A 25,121-nucleotide genomic window follows, 5' to 3' on the forward strand; every position below is an offset into this window, starting at 1 on the left:
ATGATTGGTTGAATAGTCCGTCTGTGAAACATCGATTCTGACCGCTACAAAAAAAGTGTTTTGTTAGTTACGGTGTCATACCTCAAGTTATTACTTTTCCACCACACTTTTTTTTAAAGTAACTTTTACGGTTGTTTTCGGTAGCTTAATGGTTTACGGTCTTTGTCCATGACCAGTTTGAGTTGTTGTCCTGATTCTTTCTTTCAGGCGTAGAAGAAATGCGCATTTTTCGTCTATTTTCTTCCTTTGCACCCGGGAATTATCCAAAATGAACGACCACGATACGATTAGGCATCCCGATTGCTCAAATGATGTCTTGGTTCACTTTGCAGAATCTCTGCACATATTTACAGGATTATTGACAGTGGCCACTGTATGTGGTTTTTTTTCAGGAATCATAGCTGCAGCCGTTCTGTATGTCTTTTGCCTGAAGCCTATGCTTCTAACTCGACAAGTAAGTTTATAAAGGTGTTTATTATAGGTTTGTATTAGTTAGTGTTATAACTCGTTGTTTGGAAAATAGCTTAACCTGCATGACCTCATTGGCAATAATAACAGCAATAATCAATAACTCTGCAGTCATCAGCTCACTATTTGGCAAGCGTCAGGATACCATTAACACGATTTATAACTGTTTAATAACTGAGGTGTATAGTCCTTTTGAATAAACCCAATTCAAAATGATACTGTCTTCCATTCCTTTCCACCAGGGCTATGATGCCAGAAGACTGTTTGAGGGAGACGACCAGGATAGGGAGAACAACCACAGTGACTGTGTCAGCAACAGCAAGAAGGGTGTCCAAAGTGCCACTACCAATGAAAAAGTAAATATATTGCATTTTAGTTATAGATATAGAATATTTGAGCACCATAAAAGTACCTTAGTGTGATAGATATATTGCAAGGTAGGTACACTCTTCGGCTGTTCCCAAGTATAACCCCTTTTGGTTCCAGTTCAAACTATTTTGGGTTCCATGTAGAACCCTCTGGGAAAACGGTTCTACCCGGAACCAAAAAGGGTTATCCTATGGGGGACAGCCAAAGAACTCTTTTAGGTTCTAGATAGCAACTTTTTTTCGAAGAGTGTACAGTATGTGTAAAGAAAAGCTGATTTGGCTTTCATTAACATTCACCTGACTTCATTAACATTTTCCCTAACAATTCACTTTGTTTATTCCTTTACCAGGAAAAGAAGCAGCCACCCGTGAACAGTGATGTGGCTGCTTTTGCATCACGGGCAAAGGTGGTGTACCCCATCAACCAGAAATACAGAGTAAGATCATCTATCTGTTTATATTACAGCCTTCATACCACATGTAACCAAATCCATCCAAATTGGAACACTAATTGCAATGTAACTTTGCCTTTATTCTGATAGTTCAGCACAAAAACATATTTAGATTTGTTCTGTACCCTTTAATAAAAGCAGTCTATGGCTGAACTACCCCTTTAAAGATCTAATCTGCATTAGGCGTAACAGTGCCACTGTTCGGCACCAAAGACTTTGTTATTGTGTTTGTTTTGTTGATGAAACGGAGGTGAGGCGCATCCAGGAGTGTGGTAAAAAAAAAATGTCCACTACATATTCTGCTGAAACATCTGGCAAACTTTGACTTTGAGGTGAACTGGCCCTTTAACGTCACATCCCAACGTCAGCCCTTAGCGGATGGAGCCTCCAACCCCTCACTGCACGAGCACTCCAAGCTGCCTGTCCTCCCCAATGGAGAGTCCTCGTCGGGCTGTAGCGGGGATTCACTGAGTCAGGACCAGGACAACGACGACAGCAGCCAGTTCATCTCCTCCTCACTGGTCCCCAAGAGTCTGCAGAACGAGAGCTTCACCAGGGTGGCCCTCTACCCCCACACGCTCTCTCAAACAGGGTGAGATGATGAGGAACAGATATTTCAGTTCATTAAAGTGCTTGCTTCACCATGGAACACTACTATTATTTGTCTGTGTATGAGGATGTCATATTGCTGAGTCTCCCTTTACTGTTCTGTACTGTAGATGCAAGCTGTGTTTCTAATGTAATTCTGTTACCACTGTAGTTTTGAGGGCAGGATCAGCCTGTATTGTCTGGCTCTGCAGGACGTGCAGATACACTGTTCACAGGTCCTGGAAGAGAAATGTGTGGTGGGTGACCTCTTTCTTTCACCACACAGTAGCAAACAATTGGGTAGCACATTCCATGAGCCAATTAATGCATTATGAATGCACTTATATGGCCTATTATCTCCTCATATTGCATTATCAAGACTTTCTATAATGTATGTTTGTTTTTAAGAACATTTCCATTGATAATATGACAACCGTACTAGTTTGCTTAAATGTTGTGTAACATATTGGTGGGTCCAAATCTCAAGAAGATATCTCCCTTACCTCTCCCATTTCCTTGTTGTAGCTCTTTCTCCAAATTCTCAGAATTATACTCAGCGGTCGTTTTCCCAAGGATAAAAAGGATTCAGCTTTTTTCACCAGTGTTCTTCTCCTGCAAGAAAAGGTACAATCTTAATCCAAATCCTAGCATGAGATGTGCATGCGTATCATGATTTCCCACAAACCTGCTTTTAAATTCTCAAGTAAGGATTCTGATCTTTATTGATTTTCTCATCTCTTTGTAGGAACTGGGTTTATTAAAGAAAGAACTGTCAGCCAGCCTGTTTTCCTGTGAGAGAAACAAAGATCTAAGTTCAGATCCTTGTACCCTGGAGGAGATTGAAAGAACTCAGAAAGATCTACTGGAGCACGCGCTTCAAATGGTACGCGCTTCAAATGGTACGCGCTTCAAATTGTACGTGCTTCAAATGGTACGCGCTTCAAATGGTAACCAAGTCGACTAGATCAAAAAGCCATATTGAACCATATTGTCTGCTCTAGCAAAGTAACATGATTTCACTGACAATGCAATTGCCAGTTTGATGGAAAAAATCTTAGACGTTTATGGGGAAACGTTTTCTTTAAAAACTTGGACGTTTGTGGACAAACTTGAAGTATCAAATCAAATCAAATTGATTTATATAGCCCTTCGTACATCAGCTGATATCTCAAAGTGCTGTACAGAAACCCAGCCTAAAACCCCAAACAGCAAGCAATGCAGGTGTAGAAGCACGGTGTAGAAGTATGTCTATCTCCACAGACCAAGGGCTTTAGCAAGCAGGTGGAGGCCTTCTGCCAAAGCCTCCTGGGCAGGTCCAGTGTTCTCCCCAGAGATGAGGCCCAGGATGTCATCCACACCCTTATCCAATGTCTCCTATTGGTCGAAAACCAGCTAACTGAGACTCAGGCGGCAGACATGAAGGTGAGATATAAGAACAAGAAACATTTTAGGATACAGGACAAAGAAGTTATTTTTTACATACAAGTAAGGCTTTTTCAGAACTTCTCCATTTGCACCCGAAGCTTTGTACCTTTAATGAGGTTCCATGCATGGCCGCTGTTCTACATGGATGCATTACACGTGAAGATTAGATAGGTGTAAGAAGTATGACAATAATTCCATCCTATAATTTTTTATTTTTTACTTACAACATAGAAAAGACATAAAAATGTAACACATAAAAAAATTATAGGAAGGAATTATTGTCATACTTCTTACACCTATCTAATCTTCATGGCCGATAGGGTCTATTTATTGATGAGGGCCTGCATCCATCTCTCTCTTTCCCCTGGCTCTCTCCCAGAGGACCCAGGAGAAGCTGCTGTGGTGGGAGGAGCTGAGGGGTGTGCTGCAGGCCAAGCCGGCCCTACTCCAGCAGGAGGTGTCACTCAGACAGGACCTGGTGGCCCGAGGCCTGGAGCAGCTGACCAGTGACGGCCACCTGACATTCGCCACCATGGAGAAGACCCTGGGCGAGCTGCAGATTGCCCTGACCGAGGGGCTGCAGCACTGCAGCGAAGGTGAGTCATGTTGCAGACGCACATGCATGCATGCACAAGCATGGATATACACAGACGCATGCACACACACACACACACACACACATGCACATACGCACACACACACACCACGTACATTCTTAGATCATCTATAAGTAGTGTTCCCCTATATTCATAAATCTTTGCCACCACTCAATAAAAAAAAAGTAAATCACTTTTTGTGATGGTGAAACTTTTTCAGTATATACTTAATTCTTACGGCTATGGGTTTCGCTAGCGGCACCCCTCGACAACATTCCGCTGAAAAGGCAGTGCCTTAGAAATATGTCACTTTCACACATTAACAAGTGCAATACACCAAATGGAAGATAAACTTCTTGTTAATCTACCCATCGTGTCCGATTTCAAAAAGGCTTTACAGCCAAGTCAGAGCCAAGTTGCAAAAACACACAGCCATTTTTCCAGCCAAAGAGAGGAGTCACAAAAAGCAGAAATAAAGATAAAATTCATCACTAACCTTTGATGATCTTCATCAGATGACACTCGTAGGACATCATGTTACACAATACATGTATGTTTTGTTCGATAAAGTGCATATTTATATAAAAAAATCTCAGTTTACATTGGCGCATTATGTTCAGTAATGTTTTGCTTCCCAAACATCCGGTGATTTTGCAGAGAGCCACATAAATTCCCAGAAATACTCATAATAAACATTGATAAAAAGATACAAGTGTTATTCACAGAATTAAAGATAAACTTCTCCTTAATGCAACCGCTGTGTCAGATTTCAAAAAAACTTTACGGAAAAAGCACACCATGCAATAATCTGAGTACGGCGTTCAGAGACCAAACCAGCCAAAGAAATATCCGCCATGTTGTGGTGTCAACATTAGTCAGAAATAGCATTATAAATATTCACTTACCTTTGATGATCTTCATCAGAATGCACTCCCAGGAATCCCAGTTCCATAATAAATGTTTGATTTGTTCGATGAAGTTAATCATTTATGTCCAAATTCCTCCTTGTTGTTAGCGCGTTCAGCCCAGTAATCCATCTTCATGAGGCGTGAGCACTAGGTCCAGACGAAAAGTCCAACATTTCTGTTACAGTCCGTAGAAACATGTCAAACGATGTATAGAATCAATCTTTATGTTTTTAACATAAATATTCAATAATGTTCCAACCGGAGAATTCCTTTGTCTTTACAAAAGCAATGGAACGCGAGCTACCTCTCACGTGAACGAGCGTCACGAGCTTGTGGCACTCTGCCAGACCACTGACTCAAAGAGCCCTTATGAGCCCCTCCTTTACAGTAGAAGCATCAAACAAGTTTCTAAAGACTGTTGACATCTAGTGGAAGCCTAAAGAAGTGCAATTTGAACCACCTCAGATTTCCCACTTCCTGGTTGTATTTTTCTCAGGTTTTCGCCTGCCATATGAGTTCTGTTATACTCACAGACATCATTCAAACAGTTTTAGAAACTTCAGAGTATTTTCTATCCAAATCTACTAATAATATGCATATACTAGAAACTGGGACTGAGTAGCAGGCAGTTTACTCTGGGCACGCTTTTCATCCAAACGTGAAAGTGCTGCCCCCTATCCCAAACAGGTTAAATTACTAAAACCAGATATAAAGTATGTAGGAAAGATAACGGAGTTATATATTTTAAAATAAGATCATCTTTGAGAACTAACAACCACCAAAATAAAAACTAGACAGTCAGAGAGAATCTAAAATTCCAAATATGTCATGAAATGGGGCCCCCATTGATTTTGTTATAATGTTTGAGTCACCCAAATAGCATAAGAACACGACATAAGCCATTGTAAAAATAAAAGTTTATTTGTCACATGCACCGAATACAACAGGTGTAGAGCTAACAGTGAAATGCTTACTTACAGGCTCTAACCAACAGTGCAAAAAAGGTATTAGGTGAACAATAGGTAAGTAAAGAAATAAAAACAACAGTAAAAAAGACAGTGAAAAAACAGTAGCGAGGCTATAACAGTAGCAAGGCTATATACAGGCACCGGTTAGTCAGGCTGATTGAGGTAGTATGTACGTACATGTAGATATGGTTAAAGTGACTATGCATATATGATAAACAGAGATTAGCAGCAGCGTAAAAGAGGGGTTGGCGGGTGGTGGGACACAATGCCGATAGCCCGGTTAGCCAATGTGCGGGGGCACTGGTTGGTCGGACCAATTGAGCTAGTATGTACATGAATGTATAGTTAAAGTGACTATGCATATATGATAAACAGAGAGTAGCAGCAGCATCAAATAGGGGTTGGGGGGAGGAACACAATGCAAATATTCCGGGTAGCCATTTGATTACCTGTTCAGGATGTGGCTTGGAGGTAAAAACTGTTGAGAAGCCTTTTTGTCCTAGACTTTGCACTCCGGTACCGCTTGCCATGCGGTAGTAGAGAGAACAGTCTATGACTGGGGTGGCTGGGGTCTTTGACAATTTTTAGGGCCTTCCTCTGACATCACCTGGTGTAGAGGTCCTGGATGGAAGGCAGCTGCTGATGTACTGGGCCGTACGCACTACCCTCTGTAGTGCTTGCGGTCGGAGGCTGAGCAGGCAGTGATGCAACCAGTCAGGATGCTCTCGATGTTGCAGCTGTAGAAACTTTTGAGGATCTGAGGACCCATGCCAAATCTTTTTAGTTTCCTGAAGGGAAATAGGCTTTGACTGTCTTGGTGTGTTGGACCATTCCAGTTTGTTGGTGATGTGAACACCAAGGAACTTGAAGCTCTCAACCTGCTCCACTGCAGCCCTGTCGATAAAAATGGGGCGTGCTCAGTCCTCCTTTTTCTGTAGTCCACAAACATCTCCTTAGTCTAGGCTGTCTCGTCTTTGTCGGTGATCAGGCCTACCACTGTTGTGTCGTCTGCAAACTTAATGATGGTGTTGGAGTCGTGCCTTGCCATGCAGTCGTGGGTGAACAGGGAGTACAGGAGGGGACTGAGCACACACCCCTGAGGGGCTCCAGTGTTGAGGATCAGCATGGCAGATTTGTTGCTACCTACCCTCAGCACATTTTCTCTCAGCCCCATGGCATAATGTGTAGAATTGCAGGAAGTTTGCTTTAAAATAGCAAAATGTTGTCTCTGCGGCAAATACTAGAGCCTCTAACATTTTGTATCAGAGACCACGCCATTGGCCTGACACACATTATTGCTGCCGCTTGCAGATAGCCAACCTCTGAAACGAAGAATCTGGTTTGTGTTCAAAAGTGACCTCCCTGAATTCAGTATCAGGTCAAATCATAGACATTAGGAGTGCGTTCTTAAATTGCCCCCATTGTCTCAGAGTGTGCTCTGGGACATTCTTAAATGAAGATCATTCAGAGCGTTTCTCTTTTGGGGCGAAGAGTAGGGTTGATCAATGCGTTTTGACCTTACCACGACAGTCAAACTAACTGGCTAATGTTGCTTTCTAGCTACTTTCAGACACAAATGAGAGAACACCTCACTGTGACCATTTTACTAGCAGAGCTGGTTATACTGTTTTCATGTTATCTAGTGGGTTAACCACTGTACTGGCAACAATTACATTGAATTTTTTACCCAATGTTTACTGACACAGGCCACTGGTGCTAGGTCTTTCGTAAATTCATGAATTATTCCCCGCTCTGGCACTCTCAAACCAGAGTGCTCTGATACAGGAGTAGATTGCCAGGGTGAATTTACAAACCTAGATTAACATTCTATTTTATGTGAAATGAGTACCCAGAGGGCACAATTTGGCACATGACGTCATAATGACGTCTTTGTAACCAGTTGTGCCCACTGGGAAGTTGTGTAATTATCTAGTACCCTGCTGAACTTCCCCCCCTGAGGAATATGGTGGTAACATTTCAGTATTATGTGGCCTAGTTCCTCATCTTAAATTAACTGGCTTCTTAAAATGTTCAGTGCCCTTTCTCCATTACCAAAAAGAGTAAATCAAGCAAATTAATATTGATTATTCTTTGAGTGCACTGTTATAACCAATGCGAACCACACTGTGGTGACAATAAAATATAATTGTATAGTTATACTATTTTGATTAGAGGTCGACCAATTATGATTTTTCAACGCCGATACCGATTATCGGAGGGCCAAAGAAGCTGATACCGATTAATCTGCCAATTTCTTTTTGTTTTGTTGTTGTAATAAAGACAATTACAACAATACTGAATGAACACTTATTTTAACTTAATATAATACATCAATAAAATCAATTTAGCCTCAAATAAATAATGAAACATGTTCAATTTGGTTTAAATAATGCAAAAACAAAGTGTTTGAGAAGAAAGTAAAAGTGCAATATGTGCAAAGTAAGAAAGCTAACTTTTAAATTCCTTGCTCAGAACATGAGAACATATGAAAGCTGGTGGTTCCTTTTAACATGAGTCTTCAATATTCCCAGCTAAGAAGTTTTAGGTTGTAGTTATTATAGGAATTATAGGACTATTTCCCTCTATACCATTTGTATTTCATTAACCTTTGACTATTGGATGTTCTTATAGGCACTTTAGTATTGCCAGTGTAACAGTATAGCTTCCGTCCCTCTCCTCGCTCCTCCCTGGGCTCGAACCAGGAACACAACGACAACAGCCACCCTCGAAGCAGCGTTACCCATGCAGAGCAAGGGAAACAACCACCCCAAGGCTCAGAGCGAGTGATGCTTGAAACGCTACTAGCGCACGCTAACTAGTCAGCCATTTCACATCGGTTACACCAGCCTCAGTCAGATTATACGCAAAGCAGGACACGCTAGATAATATCTAGTAATATCATCTACCACGTGTAGTTAACTAGTGATTATGATTGATTGATTGTTTTTTATAAGATAAGTTTAATGCTAGCTAGCAACTTACCTTGGCTTCTACTGCATTCGTGTAACAGGCAGTCAGTCTCCTTGTGGAGTGCAACGGTCGTTATTGCGTTAGACTAGTTAACTGTAAACTGTAAGGCCGTCATTAAAATAAGAATGTGTTCTTAACTGACTTGCCTAGTTAAATAAAGGTGTAAAAAAAATCGTCAAAATCGGTGTCCAAAAATACAGATTTCCGATTGTTATGAAAACTTGAAATCAGTCCTAATTAATCGGCCATTCCGATTAATCGGTCGACCTCTAATTTTGATATAAGTACATTTTGTAGTAGTGTAGTTTAATACTCAACTCTAAATGATAAATGCGGAATGCGGCATGACACACAGAAGAATTAAGTGAATTGTGTTAAAAGAAAACTGGTCAAATTCTGTGCCAAATCAACAACTTAGTGTAGTAACATTGTAATGTATATATAATGATGTCAATAAATCAAAACTACATGTAATTACATTTTTTTATACAGAATGCAGGATAAAGACCAAGGAGATTGTGTATGAAAAGTGCAAGAAGATCGACTCCAAGAAAAATAAACTCCTGAGAACTCACGCAAAGGAGAGAAGCCGTGTACTGGATTCTGCACAGACGCACAGCGAACTACAGGAATTTGTGAAGGTCAGTATCTCTCTTTTAGTAGGCTCATTCGTTCCCTGTCGTGTGTCCAGTGCCATAACAATAGTAGTAGTAGCGGTACTGCTAAAGTACTTCTCTATTCACTCACTTCACTATAAAATCGAATTTGGATAAGTACAAACTCTGTGTATTATGGTTTTCCAGTCCCATTACATTACATTGTTAATTGCTCCTTATAACTCTATGCTCCGGTTTAGCAGTTCAATTCTCTTCTCCAGGTGTATCAGGAGCTGCTTCTGAAGCAGAGGAAGCAGAGCAGTGACTTGGAGCTGCAGCAGGATGGGAGAGTGGCAGAGGCAGTGTGTGATCTTTGGAGGGTAGGTCGTAATTATGGCATTTCACCAAAATCTGTGCAGTGCTAATTCAACTTATTTTCTAAAAATAACCCATGCTTTTGTGTCTCCAGAGGCATCATGCCACCTGGTCCAAGAAGCTGGGAGAGCTGGCCAAAGACATCTTCCTATCTGCTCTCCCTGCTCAGCCCCAGTTGTCCACAAACCAAGGCCAGAGGCTATGGCTGGATCTAGATGGTGACCTGGTTGCACTGTTGCAGCAGGCAGAGTCCAATACCAAACGGCAACTGGAGGGTGTACAGGCTCAATTGGAGCGAGATGGACAGGTACTGTATTAGAGGTTGACCGATTATGATTTTTCAACGCCGATACTGATACCGATTATTGGAGGACCAAAAAAAGCCGATATCGATTAATCGGACAAGTTATTTATTTTTATTTGTAATAATGACAATTACAACAATACTGAATGAACACTTATTTTAACTTAATATAATACATCAATAAAATCAATTTAGCCTCAAATAAATAATGAAACATGTTCAATTTGGCTTAAATAATTCAAAAACAAAGTGTTGGAGAAGAAAGTAAAAGCTGGTGGTTCCTTTTAACATGAGTTCAATATTCCCAGGTAAGAAGTTTTAGGTTGTAGTTATTATAGGAATTATAAGACTATTTCTCTCTATACCATTTGTATTTCATATACCTTTGACTATTGGATGTTCTTATAGGCACTTTAGTATTGCCAGTGTAACAGTATAGCTTCCGTCCCTCTCCTCACCCCTACCTGGGCTCGAACCAGGAACACATCGTTAATAGCCACCCTCGAAGCAGCGTTACCCATGCAGAGCAAGGGGAATAACTACTCCAAGTCTCAGATCGAGTGACGTTTGAAACACTATTAGCGCACACCCCGCTAACTAGCTAGCCATTTCACATCGGTTACACCAGCCTAATCTCGGGTGTTGATGGGCTTGAAGTCATAAACAGTGCAATGCTTGAAGCACAGCAAAGAGCTGCTGGCAAAACGCACGAAAGTGCTGTTTGAATGAATGCTTACGAGCCTGCTGGTGCCTACCATCGCTCAGTCAAACTGCTCTATCAAATCATATACTTAATTATAACATAACAACACAGAAATATGAGCCTTAGGTCATTAATATGGTCGAATCCGGAAATTATCATCTCGAAAACAAGATATTTATTCTTTCAGTGAAATGCGGAACCGTTCCGTATTTTATCTAACGGGTGGCATCCATAAGTCTAAATATTCCTGTTACATTGCACAACCTTCAATGTTATGTCATAATTACGTAAAATTCTGGGAAATTAGGCGGCCCAAACTGTTGCATATACCCTAACTGCGTGCAATGAACCCAAGGCAAGTGACACAATTTCACCTGGTTAATATTGCCTGCTAACCTGGATTTCTTTTAGCTAAATATGCAGGTTTAAAAATATATACTTCTGTGTATTGATTTTAAGAAAGGCATTGATGTTTATGGTTAGGTACACATTGGAGCAAGGACAGTCCTTTTTCGCGAATACGCACAGCATCGATTGTATGCAACGCAGGACACGCTAGATAAACTAGTAATATCATCAACCATGTGTAGTTAGTGTAACTAGTGATTATGATTGATTGATTGTTTTTTATAAGATAAATGTAATGCTAGCTAGCAACTTACTTTGGCTTACTGCATTCGCGTAACAGGCAGGCTCCTCGTGGAGTGCAATGAGAGGCAGGTGGATAGAGCGTTGGACTAGTTAACTGTAAGGTTGAAAGATTGAATCCCCGAGCTGACAAGGTAAAAATATGTCGTTCTGCCCCTGAACAAGGCAGTTAACCCACCGTTCCTAGGCCATCATTGAAAATAAGAATTTGTTCTTACCTGACTTAAATAAAGGTGTAAAAAAATAAAAATAAAAATGTTTAAAAATCGGCCGAATTGGTATCCAAAAATACAGATTTCCATATGTTATGAAAACTTGATTATCCCTAGTTTATCGGCCATTCCGATTAATCGGTCGACCTCTATACTGTATACATGCTGCCGGACCCAAAAATGTAATGAATAGAGCTGACTCGATTCCCTATTCTACATGACAGACATCATATCTGTTCTACTCAATGCATCTTTATCTGGACCTTCTGTAACGTTGCACACTTCTGGATAAGCGCCAGGTTACACTCCTGGGTCATATTCGTTAAGCACTAAATGGAAGAAAACTTTATGAAATGTGGAGGTAGTACTACTAGATCTGGTCCAGTTACAACCGATTGTTTTTGCTTTCCGTTTTGAAATGTTTTGCTAATGACTACGCCCATTTTTAATACTGTATTTCTGTATGTTTGTCCTGCTCTAGGTATGGTGTGAGGAAGCGGCCCTAGTGCTGGCCTGCCTCAGACACCTAGGTGAACAGCAGCTGAAGATCCTTAGAGGCATGGTGGTCAGACAGAGCTACATGCTTAACAGGTGAAGCAGGGGGACCTCTGGCAGGTGGAAATACATTTAAAAAATACAGTATTTCATATATGATCTGAAATCTATTTGATTTTCAATCGTAAACATTTTATACACTCTAGCACATCTGACAAGCAAAAGCATGGTTTAAAGTGGCACAGTGGTTATCATGCCTGATACTGTAAAAATAGGATGTGCAGGCTTTTGTTCCAGCCCAGAACTAACACATTTGACTCAACCAACGACCAATCCCTATTCTATCCCAGCCATGTGGGGATGTTGATTGAGAAGAAACAGCACCTCCTGCTGGTGGCGGTGCAGAGGCACTTTGTGGCCAGACACTTCTGTCTGAGGGTCTTGAAGGAGATGAGGTTGTCCAAGCTCAAGGTGCTGTCTCAGAGTGACTTCAGGGCCCTGCTGGCTCTAGAGGACCACACCCAGACCACAGTCAGACCAACGCTCCCCAAAGCCCAGCAGCAGGTTCAGTCACACATTCACTAACATTACATTACATTATACAATCTACAAAGTGAGAAGATGAGGCTTGTTTTGACATTTGTTACAGCCCAGTAGAAACATGCCTGATTCAACTGATCAACTAATCACCAAACCCTTGATTAGTTGAATCAAGTGTGTGTGCAGAGCTAGAACAAAAAAAGTGCACACTTGTGATTCCCCCTAGAAATGAAGAGAAACTACTTTAAAAGGAATACAGTATATAGAGACCCCTACCTGTCCTTCTTGCTCCATCTACAGCTATTTTGTACACTTATCAATATGTCACCTCGTCACTGTGGTCTGTCAATCACCTCCCTCTGTGTCTTGGACTGCCCACAGGAATCCAGTGCCAGTGTTGCCGAGAGGCACCTGGGCCCAGAGACACTGCTGATTGGCCACAGCTTCCAGCAGGAGTTCCTGTCAGAGCTAGAGACGGGAGCGGAGCTCCTGCAGGTCAACGCCCAGCAGCTGGTGGGCCACGCCCTCAGCCAGAGCCTCTGGCAGCAGATGGACCAGGCCCCTCCCACTAGGCCCCAGCCTGACCACGGCAGGAAGGTAATGGAGCGACTGGCCTCATTCATAAACAACCTCTAGGCCTTTCCCCCTAAGACAGACATGGGCAAACTAGGGCTAATGTGATCATTTTAGATTATGACAAAAACCAAGTATAAATTATAGTGGATCTATGCCAGTGGAGGCGGCTGAGGGGAGGACGGCTCATAGTAAAGTCTGGAACGGAGTCAAAGGAATGGTGTCAACCACATGAAAACCACGTTTGATACCATTCCATTGACTCTATTCCAGCCACTATTATGAGCCATCCTCCCCTCACCAGCATCCACTGACCTAGGCCTATGTATTATTTTTAAATAGCCCCCCCCCCTCCTTTTTTATCTATTTTCTATCTATTCTAATTGTTATTTATTTGGGTATGGTAGAGCCAGTTGACGGAGGTAGCGTCAGAGAGTGTGTACGTGACCCGGGATTCCCTCAGTGCTCTGGTCACCAGCTACTACTCTCAGATCCAGGACATCACCAAGGGCCTTCAGCAGCAACACCCTAACAAGGCCAGAGGTGAGATGAACAGGTGGTGATTTTGGTCCATTAGTGCTAATTCTATAGTAAAACTACAGATACTATGAATGTGTGAGGTACCTTACAATCTGTTCACTGAAAAACTACACTAGAAAGTATTTCGGTTCTACTGGCAGAATCGTGGGCTGTTTATGTGCAATGTTGCAATTGATTGGTGTATTGTTTTTTTGCAGGGAGCTGTGCGTTATCTCAAACCTTCACATAAATCTTCAATTGATTGAATTAGGGGCCAAAGTTAGTAATACAACTATCACTGTGGTGTTGTGTCTGTCCCCTCCCCAGAGGAGTGTGAACGACGAGAGAGCAGCTCTCAGATGAACAAGGACATGCTAAAGGAGCTGGCCAACTGGGGGAGGAAGCCCATGTCCACCGAGTTTCATCAGAGGTACTGTTTACTTTCTCTACTAACTAATTGACTGTTATTTATACTATACATTTGATTCTCTGTCGTTCTCTCCTATGACTTGGCATGGCAACTAATGAACACGGCATAAAGTTGTCTAAAGCAAATTATGTATGTACAAACCTGGGTTCAAATTGAGCGTTTGATATTGTAACGGTATTATACAGAGAAGAGCTCACTCTTTTTCATTGTACACTACCCACCATGCTAATAGGGTTGAACTGCAGAAGAAGAGGATGTTGGAACAGTATGACTTGGAGCAGGAGGTTGCATGTGAAACTCTGAGGAGAAGGAAGTTAGCCCAGGAACAAACCATGGAGCGAATCAAAGGACAGTTACAGGTAACAGCCACCTTGTAAATGCTAATTCACAATGGTTCATCAGGGCAGGGTAGCCTAGTGGTTAGAGTGTTAGACTAGTAACCGGAAGGTTGCAAGTTCAAGTCCCTGAGCTGACAAGGTACAAACCTGTCGTTCTTCCCCTGAACAGGCAGTTAACCCACTGTTCATAGGCTGTTGTTGAAAATAAAAATTTGTTCTTAGCTGGCTTGCCTAGTAAAATAAAATTATCATGTTGATGTGAAAGCAGAGAATAGTTTAGTTTTAACTTCCATGAATCCGTGGGAGAGTTGGCAAACATTTCTTCAGTCTTATGTGTAAATATCACTACATAGTTTGTTCAGCTAATATAAGTAAATTCATGGATAATGCCTGTTGTTCATGATTTATATATTAAAGATTGTTTTAATAAATATTTGATGAAATAAAAAATACATTTGTATTAATTTTGTATATTGTATTTCTGTGTTTGCTCCATCAGGAGGCAGAAGAGGCCTTCATAGCTAAACTATCTGCCTTAGCTCGGATCCCATTACCCGACAAAGAGCTCAACACTGAGGATGACATCATAGGTAAGGATTTTCAAGGGCTGTATCTGAAATGGCACACTAGCAGTATTAGTAGTAATAGTACTAGTGACTAGAGGTCGACCGATTATTATTTTTCAACGCCGATACTGATACCGATTATTGGAGGATCCACAAAAACCCGCTACCGATTAATCGGCCGATTCTTTTTATTTATTTGTAATAATGACAATTACAACAATACTGAATGAACATGTATTTTAACTTAATATAATACATCAATAAAATCAATTTACCTCAAATAAATAATGAAACATGTTCAATTTGGTTTAAATAATACAAAAACAAAGTGTTGGAGAAGAAAGTAAAAGTGCAATATGTGCCATGTAAGAAAGCTAACGTTTAAGTTCGTTGCTCAGAACACGAGAACATATGAAAGCTGGTGGTTTCTTTTAACACGAGTCTTCAATATTCCCAGGTAAGACGTTTTAGGTTGTAGTTATTATAGGACTATTTCTCTCTATACCATTTGTATTTCATTAACCTTTGACTATTGGATGTTCTTATAGGCACTTTAGTATTGCCAGTGTAACAGTATAGCTTCTGTCACTCTCCTCGCTCCTACCTGGGCTCGAACCAGGAACACAACGACAACAGCCACCCTCGAAGCAGCGTTACCCATCGCTCCACAAATGCCACAGCCCTTGCAGAGCAAGGGGAACAACCACTCCAAGTCTCAGAGCGAGTGACGTTTGAAACGCTATTAATGCGCACCCCGCTAACTAGCTAGCCATTTCACATCGGTTACATGAGCCTAATCTCGGGAGTTGATAGGCTTGAAATCATAAACAGCTGATGGCAAAAGCACGAAAGTGCTGTTTGAATGAATGCTTACGAGCCTGCTGGTGCCTACCACCGCTCAGTCAGACTGCTGTATCAAATCATAGACTTAGTTATAACATGATAACATGAATCCAGAAACTATGGTCGAATCCGGAAACTATCATCTCGAAAACAAGACGTTTATTCTTTCAGTGAATTTATCAGTGAAATACGGAACCGTTCCGTATTTTATCTAACGGGTGGCATCCATAAGTCTAAATATTCCTGTTACATTGCACAAACTTCAATGTTATGTCATAATTACGTACAATTCTGGCAAATTAGGTGGCCCAAACTGTTGCATATACACTAACTCTGCGTGCAATGAACGCAAGAGAAGTGACACAATTTCACCTGGTTAATATTGCCTGCTAACCTGGATTTCTTTTAGCTAAATATGCAATTTTTTAAAATATATACTTCTGTGTATTGATTTTAAGAAAGGCATTGATATTTATGGTTAGGTACACATTGGAGCAACGATACACACCGCATCGATTATATGCAACGCAGGACATGCTAGATAAACTAGTAATATCATCAACCATGTGTAGTTAACTAGTGATTATGATTGATTGATTGTTTTTTATAAGATAAGTTTAATGCTAGCTAGCAACTTACTTTGGCTTACTGCATTCGCATAACAGGCAGTCTCCTCGTGGAGTGCAATGAGAGGCAGGTGGTTAGAGCGTTGGACTAGTTAACTGTAAGGTTGCAAGATTGAATCCCCCGTGCTGACAAGGTAAAAATCTGTCGTTCTGCCTCTGAACGAGGCAGTTAACCCACCGTTCCTAGGCAGTCATTGAAAATAAGAATGGGTTCTTAACTGACTTGCCTAGTTAAATAAAGATTAAATAAAGGTGTAAAAAAAAAATTGGTGTCCAAAAATTGTTATGAAAACTTGAAATCGGCCCTAATTAATCGGCCATTCCGATTAATCGGTCGACCTCTACTAGTGAACAGGGCTTTGAAATGACACCCTTTTCCCAGTCTAATGCATTCCTTTTGACCAGAGCCAAAGTAGTGCAGTAGTACCATTTCGGACGCATACTTGGTATACAGCCCATTATATTTGCTACTGAAAATAGAAGCTATCACACAGTTTTCTTGTTTATTTTATGATTATGAATATTTTCAATAAGAGTGTTTGTGAACATGAATTGCATCATCAATGTCACATTTTTACAGGGGAGGAGGAGAGTCCAACATTGAATCCAACATTGTGGAAGAGGCGAGAGAGGCGGGAGCATGAAACTCTGCTCACCAATCCAACACTTTTATTTTCATGACAGGGAGTGTGCAACTTTAGGATTAGGGTAGACAATTGGAACACAACTATGTTTATTACACCTGACGGGTGTACTGGGTTGTACTGGGCATTTTTGGCTGTTTTCACATGTAATATAACCCTTTTTAATCCTCTTTATATCCGCTGAAAGCAGGCTAGTGATTGCTTTGCAACGCTTGCAGTTAGCCACCGATTCCTTCCAAACCCCTCATTGTGGAATTGCGATTTCCAACTTGTTGTGTAAAGTCCATGTCAAATGGCCAATGATCACCGATTCGTTTTATCTATAATTTATCTTCATATGACAAGGATTGAAAAGGATTTGCCAGTTGATTGCAGCATGTCTAAGGCACGTTCACACAGATGAGCAGGGACCCTGGGCACCTTTCTTTGGTGTTTTTCAGAGTCAGTAGAAAGGGCTCTTTAGTGTCCTAAGTGTTCATTACTGTGACCTTAATTGCCTACTGTCTGTAAGCTGTTAGTGTCTTATCGAACGTTCCACAGGAAAATGTTAATGAATTGTTTATGGTTCATTGAACAAGCATGGGAAACAGTGTTTAAACCCTTTACAATGAAGATCTGTGAAGTTATTTGGATTTTTACGAACTTTCTTTGAAAGACAGGGTCCTGATAAAGGGACGTTTCTTTTTTTGCTGAGTTTATATACTAGGTGGTGTCAGAGGAAGGCCCAAAAAATTGTCAAAGACTCCAGTCACCCAAGTCATAGACTGTTCTCTCTGCTACCGCACGGCAAGCGGTGCCAGAGCTCCAAGTCTAGATCCAAATGGTCACCCGGCCTACAGTACCTACATGTACAAATTACCTCGACTAACCTGTACCCCTTGTGGTGGTTAATTTATTTACTATCAAATGAGGAGAGACAAACTTATCACACAAGTCAGAGTTATCTCCCAGAGGCCCAAGTCAGAGTTATCTCCCAGAGGCCCATCCTCACGTACATCTACAATAGTTAACAGAATACTCTATCAGAAACCCAGATTGTAGTCAATACCATATACCCAATGCTATTGAAATAACGAAGAAACCCCGCAAATAACCCAATTTATAATTGTTTGTCGTCGTAAAATCAGGCACATAATAACGACGCAATTCCCAGAAAATAGCCCTAATTAAAGGTCCAAGCATTACTCCGGCGATGATTCTTACGTGCCAAATTAATAGATTAGCAGTCAGAGTTAAATCGACATTCATTGACTAGAAAACAGAATTTGCGCTTTTGAATAAAACTAGATTATGTTTTCTCATGCAACGTATTTCAATTACTTCACTACATCACATTAATCACGCAATGATACGTAGTTTGTTGGATACCCTAGGCTTTATGGAAAAAGGTTTATTCAATACATTCAGCAACTCCTCTCATACTGGGAAGAAAAAATTAAACACATTTTCAGGCCTTAAGGGCAGTTGAATTTCAAATGTACCCAGATGGAGAAAATCCAATAAGTGTTTTATAGTTACATCGTTAGGGTAACTTAACCAAAAGTGGACACACTACTGTCAGTTTCTAGAGCACAATTTCCCAGACTTTGTAGACAGTTTGTAATGGCTTTCTTCCTGGGAAGGAGAGGACCAAAGCGCAGCGTGAGAAGTGTCCATGGTTATTTAATGACAGCGACTCAACGCATGAACACACTACAAAACTGCAAATGTGGCAAAACCGAAACAGTCCTATCTGGTGCAGAGAACACAAAGACAGGAAACAATCACCCACCAACCCCAACACAAAACAAGCTACCTAAATATGGTTCCCAATCAGAGACAATGACTAACACCTGCCTCTGATTGAGAACCATATCAGGCCATACATAGAAACGGACAAACTAGACACAAAACATAGAATGCCCACCCAGCTCACGTCCTGACCAACACTAAAACAAGGAAAACACACAAGAACTATGGTCAGAACTTGACACAGTTTAATAATGCTTAAACCTCATCTTTATCAAATTATCCATTAAAGATACCAACTCAAAACCTACGTACATCTACGAATGGGTGGTTTAATTGTATCTAATTATATTCCCAGTATTACTTTTGTCACGAGGGACTAGGTGTGTGAGGAAGAATCGAGAGCAGAGAGTTCCACAGGAAGAAATGCACTTTAATCTGCCACAAAAGCAATGCCCACAACACAGGGCGTGGAAATATATGGACCAACCCAAAACACAGGGCCCCAGGTCTAGAACACGAACACACCTAAATAACACACATACGTAACACAAGAATAATCCCGCTCAAAACAAGGGCGGGTATACGCACTTTAAATAAGGAAGCCCATCAAGCACACACAAATAGACACAGGTGCAACTAATAAGACAAAACAAACAGAAAACGAAAAAAAGGATCGGTGGCGGCTAGTAGGCCGGTGACGACGACCGCCGAGCACCGCCCGAACAGGCAGGGGAGCCAACTTCGGCGGAAGTCGTGACAACTTTATCAAATCTCTAGTAATCGATTATAAATCAAAATCTAATTTATTTATATAGCCCTTCGTACATCAGCTGATATCTCAAAGTGCTGTACAGAAACCCAGCCTAAAACCCCAAACAGCAAGCAATGCAGGTGTAGAAGCACGGTGGCTAGGAAAAACTCCCTAGAAAGGCCAAAACCTAGGAAGAAACCTAGAGAGGAACCAGGCTATGTGGGGTGGCCAGTCCTCTTCTGGCTGTGCCGGGTGGAGATTATAACAGAACATGGCCAAGATGTTCAAATGTTCATAAATGACCAGCATGGTCGTATAATAATAAGGCAGAACAGTTGAAACTGGAGCAGCAGCACGGTCAGATGGACTGGGGACAGCAAGGAGTCATCATGTCAGGTAGTCCTGGGGCATGATCCTAGGGCTCAGGTCCTCCGAGAGAGAAAAAAAGAGAGAATTAGAGAGAGCATATGTGGGGTGGCCAGTCCTCTTCTGGCTGTGCCGGGTGGAGATTATAACAGAACATGGCCAAGATGTTCAAATGTTCATAAATGATCAGCATGTTCGAATAATAAGAAGGCAGAACAGTTGAAACTGGAGCAGCAGCACGGTCAGATGGACTGGGGACAGCAAGGAGTCATCATGTCAGGTAATCCTGGGGCATGGTCCTAGGGCTCAGGTCCTCCAAGAGAGAGAAGGAGAGAATTAGAGAACGCACACTTAGATTCACACAGGACACCGAATAGGACAGGAGAAGTACTCCAGATATAACAAACTGACCCCAGCCCCCCGACACATAAACTACTGCAGCATAAATACTGGAGGCTGAGACAGGAGGGGTCAGGAGACACTGTGGACACACACATGTGGATACACACATACAATTTAGCATATTTTCCTATATTCACAGAATCCATATAAAACGTAAGAAAATCTTAGGTACTCACGACAACCATTCCATTTGCTTTTTTCAAGGACTCTCCACAGCTACGACGCAGCTCTCTAAACATACTCCCAGCAGAACCAAAAAACAACAACTTTTGTTTCCCTGACAATGGCCATGGGATCCTCAACGGTTCTCTAACCTCCCAGAGATCACGGCAAAATCAAGCCTTTCAGGAACTATAGACCTTCCGCTGCTTTCTAAAATATCATCTCGCTCTCAATACCACCCTGTGATATTCTATGACAGGCAGTGAAGGAACATAACCCCAAGATAACGTTATATCAAAGGTTATTGTCCACATTTCAATAATCTGATTAAGCATATTTCTATATGTTAATATCCAAACGTCAGATAAAGACTAATTTCCACATTCACACAACTCCCATATCACAGTCACACAATGCTATTCTCAAACATACCTAATCAATTAGTTGTTTATCAACAATATTTTAACCTGCAGGAATATTTTCTCATTTCTATGTCATGATTAGTTCCTAGGATAATGTAACTCATACATTTGCATCTTTCAATACTTCTATAATGGGGTACAGGTTTCAAACAATTACAGGTTTAAAACAAGTACAGCTCCTTAGCTCCTTACTATTTTATACTATATCATAAATGGTCTTAACTAGTTCACACAGATTCCGGATGTTTTAAAATGAAATGGCCAAAACTAGTTCACACAGATTCGAGATATTTAACACTAAATTATCAAACCCAGGGCATACCTGGCTAGCACATTTAAAATATTTGGAATTCACCACTTCTGAGCGTCACTTAGACAGTCACACAGACACTTTTCAGAATGAGGTCCTTCTTCCAATAGGGTTTAACCAGGTATTCACATCACATCCTTGTCGCCAAATATGGTGGTTCATTTCTTTACTCTCAAATGAGGAGAGACAAACTTATCACACAAGTCCGAGTTATCTCCCAGAGGCCCATCCTCAGTTGAACACACACACAATAGTTAACAGAATACTCTATTCTGTTGAATAAAACGGCCATTTGATGCAATAAAAGCATTATAACATTATCTTTCAATTTTGCCACCATACCCTGCACACAGACTCGGTACCGGTATCCCCTGTATATAGCCTCGTTATTGTTATGTAATCTTATTGTGTTACTTTTTAAAATATTTTTTTTACTTTCGTGTATTTAGCAAATATTTTCTTAACTCTAGTTCTTGAACTGCTTTGTTGGTTAAGGGCTTGTAAGTAAGCATTTTACGGTAAGGTTGTATTCGGCATATGTGACAAATAAAATTCTATTTGATTTTATCTGTGGCCAATGACCTTGAGCTTTCTTGGATGGGCACTTCTAATGTATTTATTAACTAAATTATTATTTATATATCTTTTTTTACATTGTTTGGAAACTGATGTGACACTTATTAATGACAAAATAACATGCAAAACCGATAAACAGGTGGAGCTCAAAACAGGCTCTGCCCCACTTGCCCTGAATGGCGGGTCGCCACTGGAGGGGAAACCAATCCATAAAGTCAGATACTGTATCTACCCTATCTTTGATAATAGCAGAGCAACAACCAAATCAGGGCAATACCAGGAGTCAGATCGCTAACCCGTCTTTGACTCTTATTTACTATTGCTATATATTTACATCTTAACTGTCAATCGGACGGCTGCTGGTCTCCTGCCACTGCCAATAAGCGAGTTTCTTATAGAATGGATAGTAAAGTATCTATTCTATTATTTCCATATCACCTGTATCAAGGCATTATAATTACCTGAAGGAAATGGATGTGATCTGACAGGAAAGGGAATGATGCTTGCATAATTTCAGTAGCAGTTCATTTTATCCTTCATTTGCAGGCTGAGCAGGTAGACTATGCAGGGTTCATACAGACATTGGCAAGTCAAATTCAAGTACTTTCAAGGACTTTTTCAAGCACTTCATTGTAATTTTCAAGGACATACATTTTATATTTAATTGTTGTAATAGCCTTTAGACAAAAACAATGATGGATTAAAAAAAATAAAAAAAAATGCTTTTTTGGGGGGGGGGGGGGGGCTACCCAATGGCATTATGCATTGGCATTGTTTTTACATTCTAAAATATGTCAGAATAATATGGGCATTGCCTGACTAAATAGATAGCATGCTCCCGACACAAACACATTAATGAAGTCTGTCCATGTGGTAGATAGTCAGTCTTGCTGTTTGAGATGTTGAGGACCAGTAATTCGCGCCATAGCAATGTTTATTTTATTGGCAGGGTTTACACACACACACTAGCTGAATTTTCAGAGATAGCTGGCAAACATTAACTATCAAGCTAGTTAGTAACTATTCCATTTATGTGGCGTCGTCAAAGATGGAATCTTTGCTATCGTCAATTTATTCCAGGATCAGCATGCAGCTGTAGTGCTTCAAAGTCCCTGTGATAAGGTTAGCGATAAACTGAACAGAACTACACTCTCTTCTACCATTGTCTTAATTATCTATAATTGTCTCGTTGCAAAAGCTAAATTGTCGCTATGGGACATTGAAGCACGTGTGCAGATCTTGGAGTAAACTGACGATAGCAAAGATTATAGCAAACACCACAGAAACGGAATTGGTGTTCGCTAGCTTTGCAAATTCAGCTATTGTTGGAAGCCAGCCAATATGAAACAAACCATATTAAAATGACAAAAGGTTGCAGCATATGTTGTGTAAATGGCGAACTCCTACAGCTGTCAACTCTTGTCACTGCAATCCGTTTCACATTTGCTAGCTACCTTTTAGATCGAAGCCCATATAGAATGATAGAAGATAAGATGATAGAAGCCCATCTCCTACTGTAAATAACCTACACACTGTGTGTGTGTGTGTGTGTGTGTGTGTGTGTTTGCGCAGCTAGCCAGGATGCCAGGTAGAAAAATGTCAGAAAAAAGTAAAAAGACAGACATCAGAGTATTTTTCAGGACACCAAAACGCAAAGCAAGAACCCTAGTAGCCTAAGACTTAGTTGATAAAATGTTCATTAGGAAGAAGTGAAATGCTAATGGAAAAGTTTCACAATGATGGCATTAGGCAGATCAGGCAACAGAGGGCACACAGACAACAGAGCTGGGGACAGATGGGCAGGGACAGACTGGCAGAGACAGGGAGTCTCAGGTAAGTTTGTTGAGTCTTTGTTTGGCAACATTATGAAAGGTTCTCAATTTTTTTGACTTGTAAAATAGGGACATAATTGGAAAATGCCATGGATACCCCCACTCTCAACTTAAACTGGTGACTGAACTAAGATTTGTTTAAGGCAATGGTATTGCTGTTGTGATTAATTGTGTAGTTTTGGGTACTGGTAGTTAGGAGTACGGCAAACACCTTATTTCTTTTCTAGGAGACTGAGGCAGTGAGTTGGTGAAAGGGAAAGAGCCAAGGCGAGAGACTTCAGAGGACAGTGTCACAGCCACGGCAGGACCAGGTGTCAACCTTGTTGCCAGCTGCACCAGTATAGGGGACAGTGTCACAGCCACGGCAGGACCAGGTGTCAACCTTGTTGCCAGCTGCACCAGTATAGGGGACAGTGTCACAGCCACGGCAGGACCAGGTGTCAACCTTGTTGCCAGCTGTACCAGTATAGGGGACAGTGTCACAGCCACGGCAGGACCAGGTGTCAACCTTGTTGCCAGCTGCACCAGTATAGGGGACAGTGTCACAGCCACGGCAGGACCAGGTGCCAACCTTGTTGCCAGCTGCACCAGTATAGGGGACAGTGTCACAGCCACGGCAGGACCAGGTGTCAACCTTGTTGCCAGCTGCACCAGTATAGGGGACAGTGGCACAGCATTGTCCAGTTACCTCAGTGATGGCACAAAACCATATCAGCCACACCCACAATTTATAGAACCGCAAACTCTTGCCAACAGAGTGTTGACGTTTCAAGAGAGATGGTTTCGCGATTTCCCCTGGCTATATTATAATCCATCAATAAAAGGAGTTGTTTTCACTGTAGCCAAGGGTTTTCAAGCCATCCATCTTTTGGCCAAAGAGCGGATGCTGCCTTCATTAGTGCAGGATTTAGGAACTGGAGAAAAGCCATTGTAAAATTCACAGCACATCAAAACTGCCAAACCCACCGCCACTGTGTAACTGTAACAGCACACCAGCTAAATCCAATCAGTGTCCAGTTATCCAGCGCGTGGGGTAAACAGCAGAAATTACGAAAGCTACCTTGCACTGTATGAGAAAGCAACAACATTGATTGAATCCATTGAGACACTCAATACGATTTGCTGGCAAAGCAGTGGATCACTATAGGGCAGAATTTTTAAAGTGTTGGATTGTGTGGAGGTTCAGTTTGGCGACCGTTTTGACCAGGATAGTCTAAACATTCTGCAAAAGTTGGAAAGAGTGCTTCTGACGGGGGAGTTGGATGAGTCTCTAGATCAGTACCCTGAGCTGAACATAGATTCTCTTTCAGTGCAGTTGCCTCTCTTTCACAACAAATACCCCTGTAGCAGCAGTTAAGAGGCAGCAGAGGTCCTCAGGAGGCTTCCAGTGGAGGTGCGGGGGTTGGTTGACCAA

The 25,121-nt window shown here is 41.3% G+C and overlaps 1 protein-coding gene across 1 annotated transcript; it reads left to right on the plus strand.

Annotated features, from left to right (window-relative positions):
* The first annotated feature begins 21 nt into the window (after positions 1 to 21).
* evc (EvC ciliary complex subunit 1) lies at positions 22 to 17,781 on the plus strand. The gene is made up of 20 exons (XM_020493768.2): positions 22 to 454; positions 711 to 824; positions 1,187 to 1,273; positions 1,657 to 1,880; positions 2,049 to 2,133; positions 2,402 to 2,500; positions 2,622 to 2,759; positions 3,137 to 3,298; positions 3,681 to 3,897; positions 9,236 to 9,384; positions 9,621 to 9,719; positions 9,809 to 10,021; positions 12,063 to 12,172; positions 12,427 to 12,640; positions 12,998 to 13,213; positions 13,597 to 13,732; positions 14,036 to 14,138; positions 14,371 to 14,497; positions 14,976 to 15,066; positions 17,092 to 17,781. Exons 1-20 carry the CDS (start codon positions 269 to 271, stop codon positions 17,190 to 17,192), a joined length of 2,871 nt encoding a protein of 956 aa, XP_020349357.1. The 5' UTR covers positions 22 to 268; the 3' UTR covers positions 17,193 to 17,781.
* The last annotated feature ends 7,340 nt before the right edge of the window (positions 17,782 to 25,121 follow it).

The sequence above is a fragment of the Oncorhynchus kisutch genome, linkage group LG1, assembly GCF_002021735.2.
Source record: "Oncorhynchus kisutch isolate 150728-3 linkage group LG1, Okis_V2, whole genome shotgun sequence".
Taxonomy (NCBI): Eukaryota; Metazoa; Chordata; class Actinopteri; order Salmoniformes; family Salmonidae; genus Oncorhynchus; species Oncorhynchus kisutch.

Coding starts and splice junctions, on each gene's coding strand:
- evc (XM_020493768.2), top strand. CDS start 269: ATGAACGACCACGATACGATTAGGCATCCCGATTGCTCAAATGATGTC. Junction 3,898..9,235: donor GCTGCAGCACTGCAGCGAAG/GTGAGTCATGTT, acceptor TTTTTTATACAG/AATGCAGGATAAAGACCAAG. Junction 9,720..9,808: donor CAGTGTGTGATCTTTGGAGG/GTAGGTCGTAAT, acceptor TTGTGTCTCCAG/AGGCATCATGCCACCTGGTC.